Source organism: Entelurus aequoreus, linkage group LG21, assembly GCF_033978785.1.
Source record: "Entelurus aequoreus isolate RoL-2023_Sb linkage group LG21, RoL_Eaeq_v1.1, whole genome shotgun sequence".
Taxonomy (NCBI): Eukaryota; Metazoa; Chordata; class Actinopteri; order Syngnathiformes; family Syngnathidae; genus Entelurus; species Entelurus aequoreus.
In genome coordinates, this window is record NC_084751.1 from 30,305,580 (window position 1) to 30,330,852 (window position 25,273).

General features: G+C 41.9%; 1 protein-coding gene and 1 long non-coding RNA gene across 2 annotated transcripts in view; one reads left to right on the forward strand and one right to left on the reverse strand.

Annotated features, from left to right (window-relative positions):
* The window catches only part of lmo4a (LIM domain only 4a), a 32,643-nt gene extending 25,866 nt beyond the window's left edge, over positions 1-6,777 (forward strand). The window contains exons 2-5 of the mRNA XM_062031377.1: positions 574-820; positions 4,677-4,773; positions 4,863-5,021; positions 5,466-6,777. Coding sequence (XP_061887361.1) covers positions 579-820; positions 4,677-4,773; positions 4,863-5,021; positions 5,466-5,474 — 507 coding nt within the window. The 5' untranslated portion in view covers positions 574-578 and the 3' untranslated portion in view covers positions 5,475-6,777. The remainder of the gene's footprint in view (positions 1-573; positions 821-4,676; positions 4,774-4,862; positions 5,022-5,465) is intronic.
* LOC133638593 (uncharacterized) lies at positions 132-24,997 on the reverse strand. Its single transcript, XR_009823658.1, has 4 exons — positions 24,920-24,997; positions 8,327-8,489; positions 5,523-5,586; positions 132-838 (listed from the first exon to the last, which is right to left on the reverse strand). It is a non-coding gene; the product is annotated as an uncharacterized LOC133638593 (long non-coding RNA).
* Positions 24,998-25,273: the final 276 nt, after the last annotated feature.

The following is a 25,273-nucleotide window of genomic DNA, read 5'->3' on the forward strand; positions in this document are numbered from 1 at the left end:
TGCGTACCACAGTTAGACCACCGGTGCTGATTATTTGTTTTTTTAAATATGTTTAACTCTTTTAGATTAATCGCAGTGAATTACTTCCTTGCATAATTTTGATAAATTTTAAGAAAACACAACTGAAATTTTACTGTACATATAGGAATTGTTTTACTTTTTTTTTTTTTTTTACTCAGATGCACGTCATTTATTTGTTTGAAACTTGGTAACAGTTTTATCTAAAGACCAGTCGGGATGAATTATGAAGTAAAATTTCACTCATCTTTGCACCGATTGACCCGATCACTGACCATAACAACCAGTGCTGATTTAAGTAAAGGAGTATAAGCGCTTAAAATTAAGTGGGTGACTAATCCGTGTTTATACATGATTAATGCAAGATTTTTGTGTAATTAATTCCCTGAACTTTTACACCCCTAATTTGAACCAAAAGTGTTCAGTCAGACCTCTGGACTATAAGTGACTATAGTTATTTTAAAAAGCCACGCAAAAAACATATGCAAATATGAAAAACATAAAACTAACACGACTACCTTTCCTTTTTCCCCCTCTTGTCCTGTCCTGCTTTAGTTGTTATGGTGAACAGCAGGGTGGAGGCACCCTCAGTGGCAGTGATGGGCAGCGGCGGGGCGACAGCAGGCAGGTCGTGCGCAGGATGCGGAGGTCGTATCGTGGAGCGCTTCCTCCTCTTCACCATGGAGCAGTACTGGCACACGCGCTGCCTCAAATGCTCCTGCTGCCACGCTCAGCTGGGCGAATACAGCAGCACCTGTTTCAGCAAAGGTGGCATGATCCTCTGCAGAAACGATTACATCAGGTCAGCATAGCTCCCACTCTGTGGAACACAGGAAACATTTATAATATTAACCGTAATGACAGTGACGTCATTTGCCAGTGTAACACAATAACAGACGACAACAACACAAACTTGTTTTACTTCTGATACGATACCGATATGAGAGCCTTGAGTATTGGCCAATATTAACCCTTGTGTGGTGTTCGGGTCTGTGGGACCCGTTTTCATTTTTTATTAAAAGAAAAATGATACAATTAATTAATTTTCCAAACTGAGACTCACTGACTTTGGCTCATTTTCTGTGAAGAACATACTGTATATCAGAATACATATTGAATGACCACACACCATACACCCAATGTACACATTTCCATTACATATAAGATGTCCGGATCCACTGGACACGGGGCTAATAGAAGTGTGGAAATATATGTTCTGTGTACCACACACACACACACACACACACACACACACACACACACACACACACACACACACACACACACACACACACACACAGCAGGCCTAGACAGGTGGAGGACAGAGTGTAGGTACACAGAACATCAGAGGTTCAAAATGTGCGAGAAAATGAGAGCAGACAGTGTTGACAAACAATGTTGCAACCTTGTGTGGGAACCGCAGGTGCAGAAACACAAAAGAAGAATCCCTGCGGGATGCAGAAACTGGCAGAGAAATGTTCCGTGCAACGTTCATATTGTTGTTACTCAGCTAGCGTTTGTGGGTCTGATGGACCCGTTGAATTTTATGGCTTTTAATGCCTCACAATCAAACACTTTTATGTTAAAATACTGAACAGATGTTTATTGGGATAAGGTAAACATCTGTTCAGTATTTTAACATAAAAGTGTTTGATTGGGCTCTGTACCAAGGATGTCGTTGTGGCTTGTGCAGCCCTTTGAGACACTTGTGATTTAGGGCTATATAAATAAACATTGATTGATTTATTGATTGATTGATTGATTGATTGTGAGGCATTAAAAGCCACAAAATGCAACGGGTCCATCAGACCCACAAACGCTGGCTGAGTAACAACAATATGAACATTACACAAGGGTTAATATTGGGGGATACACAGGGAGCGTATGCACATACCCAAAAGCAGCAACTGACATTTTGCAGCCTTGTTGTTGTTATGATAGAATATATATTCAATGAAAGCTAATGTTAGCTATTCAGATCACTATCACACAAAGCTAATGCCCTTGTGTTTTGTGCGGGTGTAGTTATATCTTTGCGTGTTGAAAGTTTTAAGAGGGTGGAATATAATGCTTACAACACATTGGAAAGATAATGCCTCACATGACGGTTGCAAACAGTCCCTTTAACTGCTGATTCTTGTTGCTAACCAGAACAGCAGCACCTACTGAAGGAACGAACATAAATCGAAGAGAAACAAATACAGTCATACAGGAGCCAGTGGAGCTGATGTGGGAAACAGCAACATGAAGGTAGTGTTGTCTGTGTGCAAGCGTGGACGGCACTAGAGAAAAAGACTGACTCCCAGTTGCAAACCGCTCAATTTAAGAGGCTGATGAGGCAATCGGCCTCAGGTGCGTCCCGAAGCCACGCCTCAAGCCGGCCTGAGAACGTCTGGAGAGAGAGCGAGGGGCAACCAGGCAGTGTGGCAAAACACAACATGTAACAACATTTATATCATGTGCAGCCAACTGTGCACTGCAAAAAGTCAGTGTTCAAAAACAAGAAAAAAAAATACAAAAGACGGCGTGGCGAAGTTGGTAGAGTGGCTGTGTCAGCAATCGGAGTGTTGCTGGTTACTGGGGTTCAATCCCCACCTTCTAACATCCTAGTCACGTCCGTTGTGTCCTTGGGCAAGACACTTCACCCTTGCTCCTGATGGCTGCTGGTTAGCGCCTTGCATGGCAGCTCCCGCCATCAGTGTGTGAATGTGTGTGTGAATGGGTGAATGTGGAAATACTGTCAAAGCGCTTTGAGTACCTTGAAGGTAGAAAAGCGCTATACAAGTATAACCCATTTATCATTTATTTATTAAAAGTTAGGGGCATTTTACTTGAACTAAGCAAAAATGATCTGCCAATAGAACAAGAAAATTTGGCTTGTCAAGACTTTCCAAAACAAGTAAAATTAGCTAACCTCAATGAACCCGAAAATACCTTAAAATTAGTATTTTCTCACTAATAACAAGTGCACTTTTCTTGATAGAAAAAACAAATATGAGACCTTTTTTCTCTATATATTTAAAAATATTCTTAAATTAAGTAAATACTAGTGCCATTATCTTGACATAATAATATGCACTAGGCATTACATTTCTTGCATTTTCCCATCGATAACATGACATCATCGCGCCAAGTGCGTGCTCTTTCAGTCAATTAGTGCGCAAGGAATATATATATATATATATATATATATATATATATATATATATATATATATATATATATATATATATATATATATATTTTTTTTTTATTTTTTATTTTTTTTTTATTTTTTTACAGCCCGGCCCTGGACCAATTTTTTTTTATTGTAATTTTGAAGAATTTATCTGAATGTGCATGAACTATTTCTGTTCAAAATTGTTTTAAATGTCACATGTTAAATGTTTAAATATTAACTGTCAGTTTACTGTACTGTGCCAACTGTACTACTATATGAGTACGTATGTTCTATTGTTTAATTGAAAATAAAACAGCAAAGTCCATTTGGCTGTCATCTATTTTAATTATGAGACACAATTGTGTCAAAGTCATGATTTTTTATTTCATGCTTGAAATAAGAAATTTTTACTTTGAAAAAGCAGTTTTATACTTGTGAGTGTTGATGACACAGCTGTGCAACAGTTGATATTCTAGTTTCAAGCATGTTTTACTCAATATAGGTCATAACATCTCAGCAACAAGCTGTAATATCTTACTGAGATAATTTAGGACCAAAACCCTTAAAACAAGTAAAATACTCTAACATAAAATCTGCTTAGTGAGAAGAATTATCTTATCAGACAGAAAATAAGCAAATATCACCCTTATTTGAGATATTTCATCTTACTTAGATTTCAGTTTTTGCAGTGTGTCAGTAGAAATGTCCACGTTTCAACCTACGAGAATTCCACTTCCAACTAGAGACAACATGCTTCAGTGAATTGTATATGAGTTTTATATTTGACACACGGACGCTCACATAGACTATAATTGTAGTTAAAGAACCATTCAAAAATAGCAACTAAATAAATCAGAAGTTACTCACAAATCACTCGGTGCTTGAGGAGTTTTTTTTCACAGAGTACTTACTCTTACTCAATTATTTTAATGACTACTTTTTACTTTTACTTGAGTTATAACGGTACTCTTGAGTACAATTTTTGGGTACCTCTGCTCATTACCCAACAGCAAATTCCTTTATTACAATTCACTCACAGAGTCAGCCATCCAGTAATAAAGAGTGCAATATTGGGACAGGACAATACGGCAGGTGTGCAATACGGGGGGAGTGTAATGTGTGATCTCATAACTAATTGATATACCTGCGCACTGTTCACTGTCGTCACTGTATTGTCGGATGAACTGTATGTATGTATGTATGTATGTAAAACACTGTGTCTTGATGTCCAAGACAAATTTCTCCTCGGAGACAATAAAGCTATTTATTATTATTATTATTACTATTATTATTATTATTATTATCATTCTGGCAGCAAAGAAATAAAGTGTAAACCTTAAGTTGAGGGAAAGACTGGACAATTGTCATACCAAATATTTCCTTCAGCTTCGATCATTGTAAAAAGTCTGCTTTTTGTCTTCAATTTCCATAACAACGTCAGGTGAAAATGATGAATAAATTGTGTTGTGGTTTGTGTTTGCAAAATATGTCTGTGCAGGCTGTTTGGACACAGCGGAGCTTGCAGTGCGTGTGGACAATCAATCCCTGCTAGTGAAATGGTGATGCGGGCACAAGGAAACGTTTACCACCTCAAGGTGAGTACATCTCAGTCTTGACGCATAACATTTATTCATGGATATGCTCTGCAGACAAAACGACTAAAAAAAACTATTTTATGTATCAGTGTTTTATTTGTGCAACTTGTCGGAACCGCCTGGTTCCCGGGGATCGCTTTCACTACATCAACGGAACCATCTTTTGTGAGCACGATCGGCCAGGAGATGGACTGCTCAATGGACACGCCACTCAACTGCAAGCTAACAGTCTGATGTCGGACCAAAAGGTAAATTGCAAGTTTGCACTTTTAGGCAGACGCGTAAGCAAAATAGGAAAAACTTTTACTATTACTTTTGCAGATACATGCTTGTTGATAGCGACAATATTGTGTTCCAGTTTGTGCCATTACTTTTATACAGTGCTGTATTTCTCTGATTTTGTAGATTATTTTTGTTCATTTCTATTGTGGAAGGTGACAGCGGTCTTTAATGACAGTAAAGGTGACTGTGTAAACAGAGCGATGTCCCCATTAAGTTAGCATTGCCAGAACACACACACACACACACACACACACACACACACACACACACACACACACTTGGGAGTGCACCCCAAACAAAACAATCATATTATATTTGGCTATGCAGTTTGCATGCATTTCACTGTATGTACAGTACATGCCTGTAGTTCATGATTTCAAGTTTGTAACTCTATTTATAAACATTTCCAGGTTTGCTGAGGAAGAGGATGGAAGGAAAAAAGTGTGCCTTCTCCCTTTAGCCCTCACCTCAGAAGGAGTGAATGGGCTTCATTCTGGATGATTGGACCACAAGGCTGCCATCTTTCAAGACCTGGCAGTAAAAAGAAAACAACTAACATTTCATTGCAGTGATCACAATGAAATCATCATGCCTTGATTTGGGTCATAAGTACGGCGACAACACCTAAATTCTATTTCCGAAATGGCAGCAGTGAAACTTTTTTTGGGGAGGAAAAATGTGTATATGACTGAATTGTTTTCTTCTTCTTGAAACCAACTTAACATACAAACATGGACTTTGGCCAAGTGTTCGTCTTAATGTTTGGGGTAAAGTGGTGTCTTTTCACATTATAAAAAACATTCAAGCTTTAATCTGAATTGTATTTCTGTTAACACCAGACACAACAATCCAGTTTTCTGACCGTTATCCTTTTCACTGTTGGGCAGTTTCAGTTTGAACAGATTGCTATGAAAATAGAAACTGGTCCATTACTTTTGCCCATGTAACCAATTCATGCAAATTCAAGCAATCCCCATGAATTATGCACATCTTTGCAACTTTGTCCATACTCACGCACTTTCCTTGCACATTTTGGCCAATCATTGTCATTTTCACTAGGTATGTTCCGACCAGGGTTTTATACCTCAAATTCCGATACCGATCATCCATGAGTGAAATCAGCCAATATCTATCACGTATTAATTTTTGTATTCTATACGTTGAGTGCTATTTACAGTTTAAAAACATCAAAACAATATTTCAACTATAGTTCCTTATTCTCTTTTTATTCATACAATTGTTTGAGCGATACAAAAGTACACACTAACTAAACAGGAGCAACAACTGCTATCTGCTACTCATTTAGACCATTTGGTTTTTGCCCTCAATGTCATCTTGTGGAATTATTCCTTGAACTCGTAAACATTAAAGGCCTACTGAAATGAATTGTTTTTATTTAAACGGGGATAGCAGATCCATTCTATGTGTCATATTTGATCATTTCGCGATATTGCCATATTTTTGCTGAAAGGATTTAGTAGAGAACAACGACGATAAAGGTCGCAACTTTTGGTCGCTGATAAAAAAAAGCCTTGCCTATACCGGAAGTAGCGTGAGGAAGGACTCCTCACATTTGCACATTGTTTACAATGCAGCGAGAGAGATTCGGACCAAGAAAGCGACGATTACCCCATTAATTTGAGCGAGAATGAAAGATTCGTGGATGAGGAACGTGAGAGTGAAGGACTAGAGTGCAGTGCAGGACGTATCTTTTTTCGCTCTGACCGTAACTTAGGTACAAAGGTTCATTGGATTCCACACTTTCTCCTTTTTCTATTGTGGATCACGGATTTGTATTTTAAACCACCTTGGATACTATATCCTCTTGAAAATGACAGTCGAGAATGCGAAATGGACATTCACAGTGACTTTTATCTCCAGGACAATACATCGGCGAAGCTCTTTAGCTACTGAGCTAATGTGATAGCATCGGGCTCAAATGCAGATAGAAACAAAATAAATAAATCCCTGACTGGAAGGATAGACAGAAGATCAACAATACTACCAAACTCTGGACATGTAGCTACACGGTTAATGCTTTCCAGCTTGGCGAAGCTTAGCAATGCTGTTGCTAACGACGCCATTGAAGCTAACTTAGCTACGGAACCTCGACAGAGCTATGCTAAAAACATTAGCTCTGCACCTACGCCAGTCAGCCCTCATCTGCTCATCAACACCCGTGCTCACCTGCGTTCCAGCGATCGACGGAAGGACGAAGGACTTCACCCGATCATCCGTGCGGTCGGCGGCTAGCGTCGGCTAGCGCGTCTGCTATCCAAGTCAAAGTCCTCCTGGTTGTGTTGCTACAGCCAGCCGCTAATACACCGACCCCACCTACAACTTTCTTCTTTGCAGTCTTCATTGTTCATTAAACAAATTGCAAAAGATTCACCAACACAGATGTCCAGAATACTGTGGAATTTTGAGATGAAAACAGAGCTTTTTTGTATTGGATTCAATGGGGTACCAATACTTCCGTTTAACTAGTGACGTCACGCGCATACGTCATCATACATAGACGTTTTCAACCGGACGTTTAGCGGGAAATTTAAAATTGCACTTTATAAGTTAACCCGGCCGTATTGGCATGTGTTGCAATGTTACGATTTCATCATTGATATATAAACTGTCAGACTGCGTGGTCGGTAGTAGTGGGTTTCAGTAGGCCTTTAACCAAAAAAAGATTTTGAGAAAAGAAAAATGTTGACCTAATCACTCAAGTATCGATCATCAATTTATGGATCTATCGGCCCTCTTATGTGTCGTGTACTGGGTGCGACAATGCGATACGCCAACAATTATGTTATGTTATCCTCTCTCGAGATTCTTATTAATGCACTTGTTAATTTCCTGTTAATAGCTGTTATGTTCTTAACGTTTACTAAGCAGTTAATTATTGGTTTTGTTTAAAGCTATCTTAGTGGTTAACTTAGCTATGAGCATGCATGTTCTTGGCTTGCTCTCGGTGTGTAACATGTTTAGCATCGTCCTCCAGTGATAATGTTACGTAAGTTACTAAGAAAGAGTTTATTTGCCGTAATGAGGGTGATTTTTATAAGTTTAGGAGAGCGGCTCTGCACTGTGTATGGGGAAACATAATTAGCTGCTAGCCGCTTGTAAATACAGTGACAGCCTGGGGGGATTTGTCTTTGTCATCTGTCACGCTTGGTGATACTCTCTAAGAGGCTAGCGGATCCCAAGAGGCAAAACACAGGCAGGAGTATGAACAAGGGAGGAAGACTAGACAGGGCAGTAAGGCAAAATGTCTTACAAGAACTGGAATCGAGGCGAAGAATCCAAAGCATGAATCCGAAATCCTGTGTCCATGGGGAGTAATCAGCCAGTGTCTTCCTGCCCGTACAGGTGTGATGAAATAGGCCTGTTAATTACCGGTATGCACACCTGCAGCAATTATGCTCAGGGAGTGGTTAGGTCTGTAACAGAAAACAAAGGGGCGGTAACAAAGAAAAACACAAGACACAAAGGAAAAAACTATTAACTGCTCCAACAACTGAACACCCAAATGGTCTTATCGCCCAAACAAAAGGTGACAAACAAGTGGATGGAAATTAGTGTCACAATAGAGTGTGACAGTGATCAGTGTCAGGTTCAAACACTGATGACATCTATTAAACAAGACAAGAAAGCAAGGAATTAAACAGAGACAGAATTACTTTTGGCTCAATTGAGGAGAGACGTCTGGACTGTACTCTTGTACAGTCTCACCACTCTCTGGCGAAAGATTGTACGCCTCTTCTTTTATTTGGACTTTCCCTGATTACATGGCAACAGCTGTTTCTAAAGGGACAGGGGTCGTAAACAGCCTTTGATTACAAAACAGTTCAAAAGAAAAGGTCGGTTCAAAGAAAAGGTCGTAAAAGAGTTAAAAAAAGAGGTCCCTGGAGGGGAGTCGGGTCCTGCTTCCTCTTCGCTTTGTAGATCTCGGGTCAAGACAATTTATTTCTGTTGATTACAATACATGAAAGAAACAGAACACTTTCATGTTGCTTCCCATCATACACAGTGGAGTTTTACAAGCCTTCTTCTTGGTAGGATCAAAGACAGCTTTTGTCTGCTCGCCGGGCGAGCTGAACTCAATGTAACACAAAGTTTTGTGATAACTTAGATACAATTATTCTAACAATCAGCATTGAAAAATGTATGAACATTTGGCAGAGATTACAGCCTCAAGTACTTTTGAATATGATGCCATAAGCTTGGCACACCTATCTTTGGGCAGTTTTGCCTTAGTTAAAAGTTTACCTAAATGCACCAGAAATACTCTCAGACCATGAGAAACATAATTCTCTGATGAGAGAAAGCTTGAAATCTTTGGTGGGAATGCCAGGTGTCATATTTGGAGGAAACCAGGCACCGCTCATCACCAGGACAATACCATCCCTACAGTGACACATGGCGGTGGTGGCAGCATCATGCTGTGGGGATGGTTTTCAGCAGCAGGAACTGGGAGACTAGTCAGGATAGAGGGAACGATGAATGCAGCAAAGTACAGAGACATCACGGATGAAAACCAACACTTCCCATCCAACCTGATGGAGCTTGAGAGGTGCTGCAAAGAAGAATGGAATAGCATCGTATTCAAAAAGTGCATGACCAAAGTATTGAACAAAGGCTGTGAATATTCATGTACATATGATATTTTCGTTTTTATTCTTAATAAATGTGCAAAAGAAAAAAGAAAAAACCTTTTCACATTGTCATTGTTAGGAGTTGGTGATGTGGATCCCAAGGATGCAGAGACGAATTTGGGGTTTACAATTGTTCTTCCTTTTTATTAGGCGGAAGCACAAGGTAGCAAAAACAAAAGGCGATGGTGGAAAACACACAACACACCATGTAAAAAACTACTGAGGGAAAACAAACACACAAAACTAAAAGCGCTAGACAAGGCTAGGAAAAATATACTTCATGAGAGAAGAAATAAGACTAGGTACAAAAAATAAAACGCTAGACAAGGCTAGGATTAATACGGGCCAACCTGAGGTGAAAGGTACACGAACTAGAGAGTCCTCTTGGCACGACCAACCGTATGGAAGCAATGGCAAAGTTCCGGCGCTCACCGGTTGTCAGCAGCCTGGTTAAATAGGCTGTTTTTAATTACAGTCAGGTGTGTGCTGCTGCCTTGCGTCAGCTGCACTCCATACTGTGAACGAGAGAGAGAGTGAACATGGAGTGCAGACAACAGAAATAGGCAAGGACATTTACAGATTACCACAGTACCCCCCCCTCAACGGACGCCTCCTGGCGGCCTACCTGGCTTGTCTGGGAATCGAACGTAAAAGTCCTTGATCAAGTCCTTGTCAATTATAAGCGATCTAGAAATCCATGACCGTTCCTCTGGGCCGTACCCCTCCCAGTCCACCAGGTATTGGAAACCCCTTCCCCTTCTTCTCACATCCAAGATGGTGTTTACAGTAAATGCTGGGTGACCATCAACCAGCCTGGGTGGAGGAGGCGGTACCTCCGGAGGACTGAGCGGGCTGGATGAGACAGGCTTGATGCGGGACACGTGAAAAACAGGATGGCACTTGAGAGATCTAGGGAGATGGAGCTTGACTGCAACACGATTGATGATCTTGGCAATGGGGAATGGTCCAATGAACCTGGGAGCCAGTTTCCTAGATTCGGTGGCCAATGGTAGGTCCCGAGACGATAACCAGACCTTCTGTCCCAACAGGTAGTGTGGGGCTGGTGTGCGATGGCGGTTGGCTAAGAGTTGATTCCTGGCCGATGTTCTTCTTAACGCCGCCCTGGTGTTGCGCCAAGCCTGGTGAGCCCGATGTAGGTGTGCAGTAACAGATGGGACGTCGGCACTGGGTTGGGTAGAAGGAAAAACTGGTGGTTGGAACCCATAGGCGACGTGAAATGGAGACAGGCCGGTGGCGGAGCTAATGAGGGAATTGTGAGCGTATTCGATCCATGGGAGATTCTCAGACCAGGTCGAAGGTTGCTGATGACAAGTGCACCGGATGGCTGCCTCCAGGTCTTGGTTGGTCCGCTCGGTCTGTCCATTGCTCTGAGGGTGGTAGCCGGAGGACAGGCTAGGGGAGGCCCCCAGAGATTTGCAGAATGCCCTCCAGACGGCCGAGGAAAACTGTGGTCCTCTGTCGGATACCACATCAGTGGGGATGCCGTGCAGCCGGAAAGCGTGGAGCACTAATAATTGGGCAGTTTCAAGAGCTGACGGCAGCTTGGAGAGGGCCACGAAGTGGGCCATCTTCGAGAACCGGTCCACAATGGTCAAGACAGTGTCATTACCCTCGGAGGGGGGTAGTCCTGTGACAAAGTCCACAGCTATGTGTGACCACGGGCGGGAGGGGATGGGTAATGGGTGTAACAGTCCTGCTGGAGCCTGGTGGGATGCCTTGTTCCGGGCGCAGATCCGACATGCTGCCACAAACGCCTTCGTATCTGCCAGAATGGATGGCCACCAAAAACGCTGGGAGAGGACAAAACTGGTGCGACGAATACCTGGATGGCAAGCGATCTTCGACCCATGTGCCCAATCCAGAACGCTGGAGCGGAGCCGAGGAACCACAAACAACCGGCCTGGTGGGCAGCCCCGAGGAGATGTGTCCGACTTCAGGGCCTCCAAGACTTGCCGCTCGATGTCCCACTGGAGTCCCCCAATGACGTGGGTATGGGGAACAATTGGTTCATGTGAAGAATTCTCAAAGGATGAAGAGTAGACACGGGACAGGGCATCGGGCTTCCCATTCTGAGAACCAGGTCGGAAAGTGATGATAAAGTTAAAACGGGTCAGAAATAGTTGCCACCTGGCCTGGCGGGGGTTCAGTCTCTGTGCGGTCCTTAAGTAGGACAGGTTCTTGTGGTCTGTGTAGATGATGAATGGTTGCTCCGCCCCTTCCAGCCAATGTCTCCACTCCTGAAGGGCCAAAATGACCGCCAGAAGCTCCCTGTTGCCAATGTCATAATTTCTCTCAGCAGGGGATAGGCGACGAGAGAAGAAAGCACAGGGGTGCAACTTCTGGTCGGTGGTAGATTTCTGGGAGAGTACGGCCCCTACACCTGAATCAGAAGCGTCCACCTCAACAAAAAATTGGAGAGAACGGTCAGGGTAACACAGAACAGGGGCAGAAGTAAACAACCTTTTCAGCCTCAAGAACGCGGAATTGGCTTCGGGTCCCCATTCAAACGGAACCTTAGTAGAGGTTAGCCTCGTAAGTGGCTCAGCGACGCGACTAAAATTACGAATAAATCGCCTATAAAAATTAGAGAAGCCCAAGAATCTCTGAAGGTGCTTCTTGGAAACCGGAGTGGGCCAATCTACTACTGCTTTTACCTTAGCGGGATCCGGTCTGAGTCTACCCTCCTCAATGATAAAACCTAAGAATGGAATGGAGGATGAGTGAAACTCGCATTTTTCCGCCTTGACGAACAGTTTGTTCTCGAGCAATCGTTGAAGGACTAACCGAACCTGCTGCACATGTTCGTCAAATGTTGATGAATAAATTAATATATCGTCCAAGTAAACAAAGAGAAAACGACCTGTCATGTCCCGAAAAATGTCATTAATGAAACCCTGAAAAACGCCAGGTGCATTAGTAAGTCCAAAAGGCATGACAAGATACTCAAAATGTCCGAGAGGAGTGTTGAATGCGGTCTTCCATTCATCCCCCTCTCGGATGCGAACAAGATGGTAAGCGTTACGTAGATCGAGTTTAGTAAAAAACCTCGCTGATTGTAATGGAGTAAAAGCTGAATCAAGGAGTGGTAGAGGATACTTATTCTTGATAGTAATTTGATTAAGAGTGCGGTAGTCTATACAAGGCCGTAGGGACTTGTCCTTCTTTTCGACAAAAAAAAATCCAGCGGCTACAGGTGCGGTCGAAGGGCGAATGAGGCCGGCAGCTATAGATGTGTTTATGTATTCTTCTAGTGCTTTGAGTTCGGTGTTAGACACCTTGTACATACGGGTCGATGGTAACGCCGCCCCGGCTAGCAAATCAATGCCACAATCGTAGGGTCGGTGGGGGGGAAGTGAGAGTGCTCTATCCTTGCTAAACACCGCCCTTAAGTCATGGTAGTGCTTGGGCACGTTTGTCAAGTCTATGTTCTCTATAACAGCGGTAGGTGGCGGTGTACGAGATCCTGCTGCGGAACGAAGACAATGTGTGTGGCAGGTTACACTCCAATTAATAATGGCCGAACGAGGCCAGTCTATGTGCGGGTTATGCTTATGTAACCAGGTTAACCCTAGAATGACGGGCGCGGACCGTGATGGCACAACAAGAAAAATTATTTTCTCACAATGATTACCAGACAAGCGCAGGTTGAGTGGGAGTGTCTGGTGGGTTATGCTGGCTAATAGGCGCCCATCAAGAGAATACACCCTCTTGGGCACAAATAGTTTGACAACAGGAATCTTATGGAGTCTCATGAATTCAAAATCCAAAAAGTTATCATCTGCTCCTGAGTCAATGAGAGCGCAAATGTCTATTTGTTGGTTAGACCAAGAAAGAGTACCTTTTAGCTGCATTCTGCCTGCGGCCAACGAAGGAGAACGACGACCTCTGGTGGACGTGTCCTCTGGCGAGTGAGGGCGCGCTCGTGGCCGTGCGGCGGGGCGCGGCAGTTCTTTGCAGCGGGAGATGAGATGATCAGCGGCCCCACAGTATAGGCAGAGTTGGAGGTGAACGCGACGTTCCCTCTCGGCGGCGGTGAGTCGGCGGCCTCCCAGTTGCATCGGCTCATCTATCTGCCATGAAGGGGGGTTGTCTTCGAGTTGCTCTGTCTTGCAGATGGCAGGTCTAGCAGGCGCTGATTGGCTGCAAGGTGGGGCTTGTCTTCCTAGTCGATCCCTCCTCTCCTCCAATAGGCGGAAGTCGATTTGCACCGCCAGCTCGATGAGATCATCCAGATTCGTCGGGAGTGACAGCGGGATCATCATGTGACGAATCTCGTCCGCGAGACCCAGGAAGAAAGCGTCCAATAGTGCTGAGGGACCCCAGTCACAATCGGCCGCCATGGTGCGGAACTCGATCGCGTAATCCGCGACCCGTCGTGAACCCTGTTGCAGCCGGAAAAGGGATCTCGCTGCCTCTCTACCTGGGAGTCGTCGTTGGAAGATTTGCTTCAAGGATTTGGAAAAGTTCGCGTATGTGGAGCTGGAGGTGGTCTGACGGTTCCATTCTGCAGTCGCCCAGGTGCCAGCGCGGCCAGACAGGTGAGAGATCACAAACGCTACCTTAGCCCGCTCAGAGGTGAAAGCGGAAGCGTTTAGCTCAAAATGAAGTTCACACTGCGTCAGGAATTGTCTTACGTCTTCCTTTTCCCCGGAAAAACGTTCGGGTCGGGAAAGCCGTATGTTGCTAGTACTAGCGGGTTGTGTAGGCTGGGTGGATGCCTGGTCAGGCACGGTGGTCGAGGTGGGTATGACGGTGGCTAGCAGCATGTTGATTCGCTCCAACATGGCGTCTTGACGCTCCGACATCCCCTGTAGACCTCGGCTCAGGTGGTCAAGCTGGTCCCCCTGCTGGTTGATCCTTTGAGCCTGGCCTTGCAATGCTCTTTTCCAGGAGTCTGTCTCTGCGGGTTCCATCGTTTGGCCGGAACTTTCTGTTAGGAGTTGGTGATGTGGATCCCAAGGATGCAGAGACGAATTTGGGGTTTACAATTGTTCTTCCTTTTTATTAGGCGGAAGCACAAGGTAGCAAAAACAAAAGGCGATGGTGGAAAACACACAACACACCATGTAAAAAACTACTGAGGGAAAACAAACACACAAAACTAAAAGCGCTAGACAAGGCTAGGAAAAATATACTTCATGAGAGAAGAAATAAGACTAGGTACAAAAAATAAAACGCTAGACAAGGCTAGGATTAATACGGGCCAACCTGAGGTGAAAGGTACACGAACTAGAGAGTCCTCTTGGCACGACCAACCGTATGGAAGCAATGGCAAAGTTCCGGCGCTCACCGGTTGTCAGCAGCCTGGTTAAATAGGCTGTTTTTAATTACAGTCAGGTGTGTGCTGCTGCCTTGCGTCAGCTGCACTCCATACTGTGAACGAGAGAGAGAGTGAACATGGAGTGCAGACAACAGAAATAGGCAAGGACATTTACAGATTACCACAGTCATTATGGGGTACTGTGTGTAGAATTTAAAGGACAAAAATTTATTAATTAAATTTTGGAATAATAAGGCTGTAACATAACATTTGGGAAAAAGAGAAGCGCTGTGAATATTCCGGATACACTGTATTATGAAAAAATAGACATATGTCAGCTTTGTGTTGAAAGTGACAAAGCATATTATTCTTTACATTACAATGTTTTTTCATTACATTACGTCACGTACATTACGCGCTTTCTTCCTAAACATTTAATTTTGTTTTTGTTTTGTTTGTTTTTAGAATGTGCAGCAGGTTAATTAAAAAAAACACTGCAGGCCTCAGTTTGGACACCCCAACTGTAAAGATAGCGAATTTGTTGCAATAAACACAATTTTGTTTTATTTTTTTTAGGACTTTTTGTTGATAAAATATGTTGAAATTAAATATAGCCCTTTTTCAAAAAATTTTGTTTGCAGTATTTGTCTTATTTTGCACAAACAGTGTTTATTTGTGAAATGCATTCAGTAAAAGACACATGTCATTCAGGACAACGTCATTCAGGACAACGCATGTCAGCAGACATTAGTTTGAGGGAAGAGCTGTCGCATTTACTGGTATTGCTTGATATCGGTATCAGAAATAAAGTGCTGAATGATTTGGAATATCAGATATCGGTAAGAAAGCCAATATAGAGCATTTCTAGATAAAATATAACTTATATATTTCATGCAAAGAACTGGTAAAATACATTTTAGAGACTGCAGGTTAACATGTCTTCTGTCTTATTCAGTGGGTTGGGGAGGTACATATTTCATCCAATCAGACTACTTGGAATAATTAAACTGATCAACTTAATTAGCTTCATTACGTTGATTTGACTACGCACCACTGCCATATGGTGCAAGAAAACAAAAAGAGAGGGGAACTAATTAAAAGTAAAATAATGAGGATTTTAATTAACTGGTCCCTCAGACACCAGCAAATGGGGATGTGGAGATGTAATTAAAAAGTCATGTTGTGCTGGCAACAATCCCCCTCTACCTGTTTTAATAACAGCTTCATCCATCTAATTAAATCTGTAAATGAATTAGTAAAAATGAGGGGCCTTGGTTGTGTTTACGTAAAACTAAGCATGCAACAGTACTGTCCTGTGTGTTTGAAAAGTTCAGACGCAAAAACAGATATTTCCATTTTTTCTTGTTTTTTTGTGAAGCTTTTCATGAAACAGCCATCCTGTTGACGGCTGCATCGTGACATCATCACATTGACAGCTGCATGACAAGACAACAACAGCAGAGTATACACACGATTCAGTAGTTACTGTTGCGTCCGACCAGTCTTCCTCTCAGGGAATAAAACACACTGGTCGATCCCAAATTCTTTCGGATGACATATATGTTGAGTAAGAAGGACCACCAAGACAGAATAGTAATACTATCAAGTTTTACTAAAGCTTTAGGAGACCAGCCCTCACAATGCTATAATAGCAGCATCAAGAAGCGGTCTAAAAATGAAATGGAAAGAGTCAGCTTATTTAGTATGAAAACAGCCCCCTCCTGCCCAGAAAGAAATGCAGCCTTTTTGTTCTAAACTGATAAGGTCTCCTCCACAAAATGGGAGTACATTATACACCCAATAGCAGTGGTGTGCCGTCAGGGCCAGCAAGGCCTTCTCTGCTGGCCTAACAACCAGAAATCATGTTCATAATTAAATATAAAAGTATTTTTTTTATTTACTTTCCCTAAATATCTAAAAATATTCATATTCTCTTCATGTCATAATATGCTCCTTCCAGCGGTGTTGTTTTTAGGTGATAGAGTTTTTATCCAATCAGAATTCAGCTAGCTTATGTTGCCATGCTGTACGAAATCTGCCCAAAGCCTTCAGATTCAGCAATACTGGCGTCTGTGCACTGTAAGTGAACGGGGATATAGAGTTGACAGACAGTTGCGGTAGCCAATCAGATCACGAGTTGTTGTCAGTAAGGCCTACTAGATGGCCCAAGGCAGATATATATTGTGATGTTATGAGCTAGGTAACATAAGAACTCCATTTACCCAGCATGCCACAGTAGTGAAGAGGATGCGCAGTAGCCGCGTTTAGCCATGCCGGCAGCGGGATGTTTTTGATGAGCACCTTGTGGAGTAAACTTTAAGAACTCAGCCAACATCTTTTATGATTAGACAAGACAACACATACTGTATATTTGCAAGGCCATATTCAAGAAGGATATTTAAAGAGAAACTACATCCTGTGAGACGATATCGGCCAACCCCGGAAGCTAGAATGGGTTCTACAGATTGTGAGTTCAGATATTTTATTTCTTAATTTTTTCACATTTTTCGTTTTTTGCTATTTTAATTTTGATAGTACCACATAAGCTATGTTTTAATTGCTTATGCGGGTTTATTGATTTTTAAATGCGCCAGAAAATAACCCGTTATGTACACTGTTGATGTGATCCAATGCCCAGTAGTGCGTAAATGTGTTCCTGTATAGTATTTCTCCAGCAATGGTCATGTGGTGACATAAATGATGGTATTTTGAGAGGTAATCATTGAAGTCGGATATCACTGAAGGCCTAGGTGGGAGACGCACGGCCCGCCACTGCCCAATAGACATTCCAGCGCCTTCAAGGTGAAACACAGAGTTTACTGGCGGACATAAGATACAAGCACAAAGATCACGAGAAAACACACTACATGGGAAAATACTAGCTGATTTAAACATGGCTATGGATTAAAAAGAACACTTGAAAATATGTCATTCTCACATCACACATGTATCCTGTACATAATGTACACAGGCGATAGACTGGAGTTTTCCCACCGCAGTGTGTCAACCTTTCTTGCCCTCATAGACTGCTCAGGGTTATTAGGGCAGCTTCCCTTTTTGCGCCCAGTAGCTGAGGGCACCGCACGCTCACTGATTTAATCAAAGTTACTCATTATTAGCAGAGGTGGGACCAAGTCATTGCTTTGCAAGTCACAAGTAAGTCTCAAGTCTTTGCCCTCAAGTCTCGAGTCAAGTCCCGAGTCAAGACAGGCAAGTCCCGAGTCAAGTCCAAAGTCAAGACTGGAAAGTCTCAAGTCAAGTCACAAGTCCTGCATTTTGAGTTTCGAGTCCTTTCAAGTCCTTTTGACCACAGACTAATATTTTTACACAGATTGTGTATGCTTTTAAACCGCTGTATTTATTTATTAAAACAAGTGCATTTGAAATAGCAGGAAATAAAATAGTACTGACATTGCAATTCATAATAGCACTATTAACCAGTCATTTTAATAGTTTAAACAATTTTAAACATTTAACTCATTCATTTACAGAATAAACACATTTGCAAAAACAAGTGCAACTGTACTTATTTGTACAAAAGTGTTAACATTGTATTTCCATGGCATATTGCATTGTAACTAGTTCCACAGCAGTTTCTATTCTGTTCTTACCTTATCTCATTGATCTCATCTCATACTGTATGTGTGTTGATGTGTGCGTACACTTGAAAAACATAACAAATACATGAACATAACAATGAACAGAGTTGTACTTTTTAGATGTCAGGGCCCTATGCAATATGTACACATATTCTTAATATAGTATATATTTTAACTGACCTTTATTTGACTATGTTTGTCTTTTTGTAGGTGGCTAAAATACGCGGTGCTGCTGACCGCCGTCTAACGTTACGTTACTGTGTGTGATACATTGACTAACGTAACGTTATGTGTAGGTACCTCATGCAACCCTGCTTAAAAAATCACTTGACAAAAAGTATGAATAAGGTAGCAAACTGCAGTGGACGCAACATATTGCCGTGTTTGAAATGACGTTATAACCATAAACATCTTATAAGTAGACGCAATATTGGTTGCTGTGACGCGAGCAATTTGCATCTTGAAGTGGTGATGAGGAGCCGGCGAGCAGCCTAAACTGATAGTTGACAGGTAGAAAACAAAGATGCCAGGCTGGTGTTCAGCGTTTTCCTGCTCAAATGAGCGGACTGTTGAAAATAGGAATCGGGGGATTACTTTTCACAAGTAAGATTTAACATTAATGTACTATTGGTTGTATTTTATGAAAATAACATTACCACAGAGTTGAGAAGGAGCAAAGATCTTCAATATTTGTACGTGAAAATCACAAATAAATCTTCTGGGGGAGGATGACGCCCCTAAAGGGGTTTGGTTTACAAACTTTCTGCCCCACCTAAAACAAAATTCACCAGCCGCCATTGATTATAATGCATTCTCATTTTAGGCAAAATATAAGACAACACTTTCTTAACAGTATAATTGTAACCAGGAATAAGTCTTCAAGTAACAATATTCAAATACTAATATTGTTGGGTAAAACAGAATTTGGTTTTATTCTGAATCCAGTGAAACAGATTGGTGGTTTTAGCTGATATAAAGACTTTCAGGTGTTTATATATGTTTAAGTATTTGGCAGACGCTTTTATCCAAAGCGACATACATAAAAAATACATATATAACAAGCACTGTAAACATGATCATTTAAGGGAAAAATGTAATACAAAATATCAATACAAAGTGTCACGACAGAATAAACTCTCTGCTGCTGCAGCAACAGAGATACGGTCTATAAGATATATAGATATCTAATGTATTCATACATTGTTTATGTAGCATGTCTATATAACGTAATCATATTGTTTCTTCAATTTAAAAATATCTGACCGTTTTTTTCCCCCTTCTCTGGGATTATATTCCCAGTTTTAATCTCGGACGTCTGGTCATTTATAGCGTATAAGAATATTCTATTACTGTTAAGCAAACTATGAATAATAAAACATGTGTCCGTTATCATAGCTACACGTATGACAAAAAAGCGCGTGAAAATGAGTGGTATTCAGTGAGGTAAAATGAATTAAATGCGTTGACAGTTCATTGCTCCTGCCAAATGAATTGCACTGAGTGGAGCGGATCACCACTCCAAGATGGCGGCCCCGCGTCTCGTCTGCGCCAGTAGGCAGTAGCACTCGATGCTGTGTCTACTTATAAGATGTCTATGGTTATGACGTTAGCAGTGAGTTTACAGCCTCACTGATTTAACTACACAGCAAATAAAAGTCATGTTACTTAGCCAATAAACGTTATCTTACATTCAAAACTTACCCTTCTTTGGGCAACTTCAAATGTCGAACGAAGTTGGAAGTTGTTGCGTCTCCGTCTGTAATATTCGAACTGCGTGATTTGCATACGGCAATTCTTTGACCAAGTCGTAGTTTTTATACCCGAACGAAACCAACTTTGGTATAAATCTTTCTCACTGGCGCGTTGTTTGACAACTCTTGTTCATTGGTTGTCCTGCAATTTGATTGGCTGAATGCTGTGTGATGAAAACAACGTAGATCTAATTTGATTGGCTGTTGTACTGAGAGCACACACGCTGACACGCAGCACACACGCTGATAGACAGACACGTACAAAATGAAAGCTACGGAGCGCTCCCAAATAACTTTTTAAGCTTTAGGTTTTGGGGAAAGTAGCAAGTCATGTCAAGTCAAAAGGCTCAAGTCCAAGTGAAGTCACAAGTCATTGATGTTAAAGTCTAAGTCGAGTTGCAAGTCTCTTTACATTTTGTCAAGTCGAGTCTAAAGTCATCAAATTCATGACTCGAGTCTGACTCGAGTCCAAGTCATGTGACTCGAGTCCACACCTCTGATTATTAGTGCTTCCATTTAGTTTCAATCCCTGCAAAACAGACACGAAGCAAGGTGCTGATGTTGGATAATGTCATTAAATTTCAATGCATTGTTGGGTCTGATGGATTAGTCTGTTTGTGCCTCAAAGAGAGCATGGCGCTTGTCAGTGAATTGCTAAATATAAATATTTTCGGAAAATTGTATTTTACCTCCTGGTAACGAACGGTGTAAACTATTTTGTGATACTGACAGCTCAAAATGGCTTATACTTTTTTTGCACCTTAACTCTTCATTTGTAGTCTGTAGTCAAAAAGCAATGCAATAAATTAAGAAATAAGTCAACCAACCTGACTAAATCCTTTAAAAAAAATTACATTAACGACAAAATAGAGGAAAACACAAATAAGCCACGTGAGCTCTGGAAAATTCTCAACAACCAGCTTCCTGGTTGCAGCCAGAAACTTAAAACCAGACTCACCAACATCAGCATCAAGGAGGGTGACTCCCTCATTACAGACAAAATGGAGGTAGCTAGCAGACTTAACCCCTTTTTCACCAGCATAGCCGCAACTCTTGTCAACAAGCTGTCCCACCACTCTGGTCGCTTTGGTGTAGAACCCATTAAAGCCTTCTACAGAAAGCTAGGAGTATCCAACGATGATTTCAAATTAGAAATGGTCACAGCTGATGAGGTGTTTAAAAAATTGAGCGCGCTCCACCCAAACAAGGCCACCGGCCTTGATAATATTCCCTCCAGATTCCTCAGGGACTCTGCCTCCATCATTGCCCCGATCATCACGCACATAATAAACCTATCAATAACACAAGGCCAAGTACCAAAAGATTTTAAGATAGAAAGAGTAACTCCCCTCTTTAAAAAAGGAAGCAAATTGGAACCTGGCAACTACCGACCTGTTTCTATTCTCAGTTCCATTTCGAAAGTAATGGAGAAAATAGTTTATGAACAGGTAGATAGTTACCTTGCCACTAATAAACTCATGTACAAATTCCAATCCGGCTTCAGAACTAACCACTCCACTGACACATGCCTTCTCTATCTGACCGACCACATCAAACATGAGGTGGACGCGGGCAAATACTGCGGCATGGTCATGCTGGACCTTCAGAAGGCCTTTGACACCGTTAACCACGCTATACTGTTGGTAAGCTTAAAGCAATCGGATTTAACAAAACCTCATGGAGCTGGATGCAATCTTACTTGGAGGGAAGGGAGCAGGTGGTAGAGGTAAACGGCACTGTGTCCCCCCCCTCTCGGTGAGCTGTGGAGTCCCCCAAGGCAGTATATTGGGACCTTTACTGTTCCTAATATACATAAACAACTTGTCATCAGCATGCGACTGTGAATTGTTTTTGTTTGCAGATGACTCGGCCTTGCTGGTATCAGACAGGGACAAGTCACAGATGGAGAAAATCATCAGTGCTGAGCTCTGTAGAACTTTCACCTGGCTCGCTGACAACAAGCTATCCATACACTTGGGTAAAACGGAATCAATAAATTTGGGTCCCACATCAACCTTAAGAAAGTCAATGACTTCACTATAAAAGTGGGTGACATTGTTATCACCAGGAAAGATGAGGTCACCTACCTAGTTTCCATTCTAGAGGCTAACCTTTCCTGTGATAAAATGGCAACCAAGGTACTCAAAAAGGTTAACCAACGAACGATATTTCTCTACAGAATCTCCTCTCTGGTCAACAAAAGTACCATGAGGATTCTGGCGGGAACTCTCGTTCAACCCTTTTTCGATTACGCATGCACCTCCTGGTACCCTAGCACCTCCAAAACCCTCAAATCTAAACTCCAAACATCCCAGAACAAGCTAGTCAGGTTACTTCTAGACCTCCACCCCAGATCCCACCTCACTCCTACCCACTTCTCCAAAGTGGGCTGGCTCAGGGTGGAGGACAGAGTAAAACAACTTGCACTGAGCCTAGTCTATAAAATCCACTACACCTCCCTGATACCGAAGTACATGTCAAACTACTTCCTTAACGTAAATGACCGCCATAACCACAACACCAGGGGGAGCTCCACTAACCACGTAAAACCCAGATTCCGAACTAACAAAGGTCTTAACTCATTCTCTTTCTATGCCACATCAATGTGGAATGCGCTCCCAACAGGTATAAAAGAAAGGGCATCTCTCTCCTCCTTCAAAACCGCAATAAAAGTTCACCTCCAGGCAGCTACAACCCTAAACTAACACCCTCCCCGGATTGCTAATAATCAAATGTAAACAATCAAATGCAGATACTTTTTCTTATGCCTTCTGATCTCTCTCTCTCTCTCTCTCTCTCTCTCTCTATGTCCACTACTTGCTGTCCACACCCCTGATTGTAAATAATGTAAATAATTCAATGTGATTATCTTGTGTGATGACTGTATTATGATGATAGTATATATCTGATAGTATATATCTGTATCATGAATCAATTTAAGTGGACCCCGACTTAAACAAGTTGAAAAACGTATTCGGGTGTTACCATTTAGTGGTCAATTGTACAGAATATGTACTTCACTGTGCAACCTACTAATAAAAGTCTCAATCAATCAATCAATCAATGATTGTTAACTTAGGTTCGGTACAGAGGTTTCTAAATTTCCCAGGAGGTGTTCCTAGTATCTTGCATCTACTCTGTAAATAAATACAGTGCAGACTTTGGCTAGCAGAAGTCATGGCTAGTGATAGAGCCAAGGACAAGCCAGAGCTAAAAAAAAACCCTCTTCAGGTGTTTAAGTTTCATGTTGAACACTTGGCCTTCCCGGTGAAATATGTAAACAAAGAAGATTGGCAAGCGGTAGTCAGTGCATAAAGGTTCCGTACGTCTCTGTGAAATCAATGCACAAATGTAATCGGGCAATAGTCCCATAAGAGCCTTGTAAATAAAAGTGTACCAATGACACTGTCTCCTAATGGACAGAAAAGGCCATCCCAACCGAGAGTACAAGTCACAGTGGTGTGTCATGGCTCTACAGTTTGTGATGAACCTCAAAGAAGCATGGTAAACACAGTCCACCATCGAAGACAGGAATGAGTAGCATTCATATAAAAAAGATCACAATAATCTAGCACAGTTAAAAATGTGGCAGAGACAAGGTGCTTTTTTACACCAAAAGAAAAACATTTCTTATTACGGAAAAAAAACCAATTAAAGTTTTAGTTTCTTCATCAGATGATCAATAATGTTGTTGATGAAGTACAGAGTATTGAGGAGTACAATGACCAAACAGACCAAACAAACCCATGTGCAAACGCATGGCACAATACTAAGGTTAGTTTCTTTGGGCCCAGAGTCAGCAGTTCTTTTGCATCTTCAAAAAAAAAGGACAGTCCTTTGAGGAGAACAATGGTAACATTATCGATATCAGGATCTCTGGTTTGAAAGAGGAGTTAAATAAGCCATTTATGTCAAACTAAAAAGGCTCTCTCTCGGGTCAGCGTGCCTCAGATGGTAAAGCAACCATTCAGAAACTTGAGGGTTCCTTTTATGAATCCAGCTTCCATGATCCTAGTCACTGCTGTTGTGTTCTTGGCCAAGACACTTCACCAACCTTGCTCCCAGTGCCACTCACACTGGTTTATAAATGTGAATGTTTGGTAGTGATTGGAGAGGCTGTAAGCGCAAATTGGTAGCCACGTTTCCATCAGTCTACCTCAGGGCAACCGTGGCTACAGATGTAGCTTGCCACCAAGAATGTGGAGCGAATTATTGATGGATTCTCGAGTCTCACTGTAAAGTGCTTTATTGTCGAGAGAAGCGCTATATAAATCTAGTCCACTTTTATTATTAAACCAAAAAGGCCCACTGAAAAAAAGTTGCCTGAATGCTCAGCTTTCCATAAAATGTCAAAAATAAGTGCTAAAATATGTACTCTGTTGTGTTTACATGACTAAAAATGAGCTTGAATGTGTTCAACTTTTATACAGAATAAGCTACGTTTCACAGGTCACTGACACAACTTTCTTTTAATTCATTCCCGTAGCATCAGAGTGCAATCAACAGTGTTGAAGCTCAGCCTCCAAAGACATGCTCCCTTGTTCACACAGGAACTACGCTAAAATGAAAATGGCTGGCCCTGACCTGGAACACTGCTAGAGGAAATGCTCAGTTTTGACCCGCCCAACGACGTTGAGTGTCCCCGGGGGTCTATGAGGCAGTGGGACGGCCTGGCGGCTGGGCTTCTGCATAATGATTGGATGATCTGTCACAGGGTGAATCAAAACAAAATGAGATGCAGAAATCTTGAAATATAACCCACCATTGTAGTATTTTTCAAGATTAATTCCATTGTTCTGAGTTTTCCAATCTTTGTTAAAAACAACTAGTAACAAATATATTATATTTTTATTGTGTTATTGGAGACTGTATTAGTGTCTGAGACTGACTTCTGTTGCTCCGCGGTTACTGTCCCCAACGAGCAGCTTGTGCTGCACG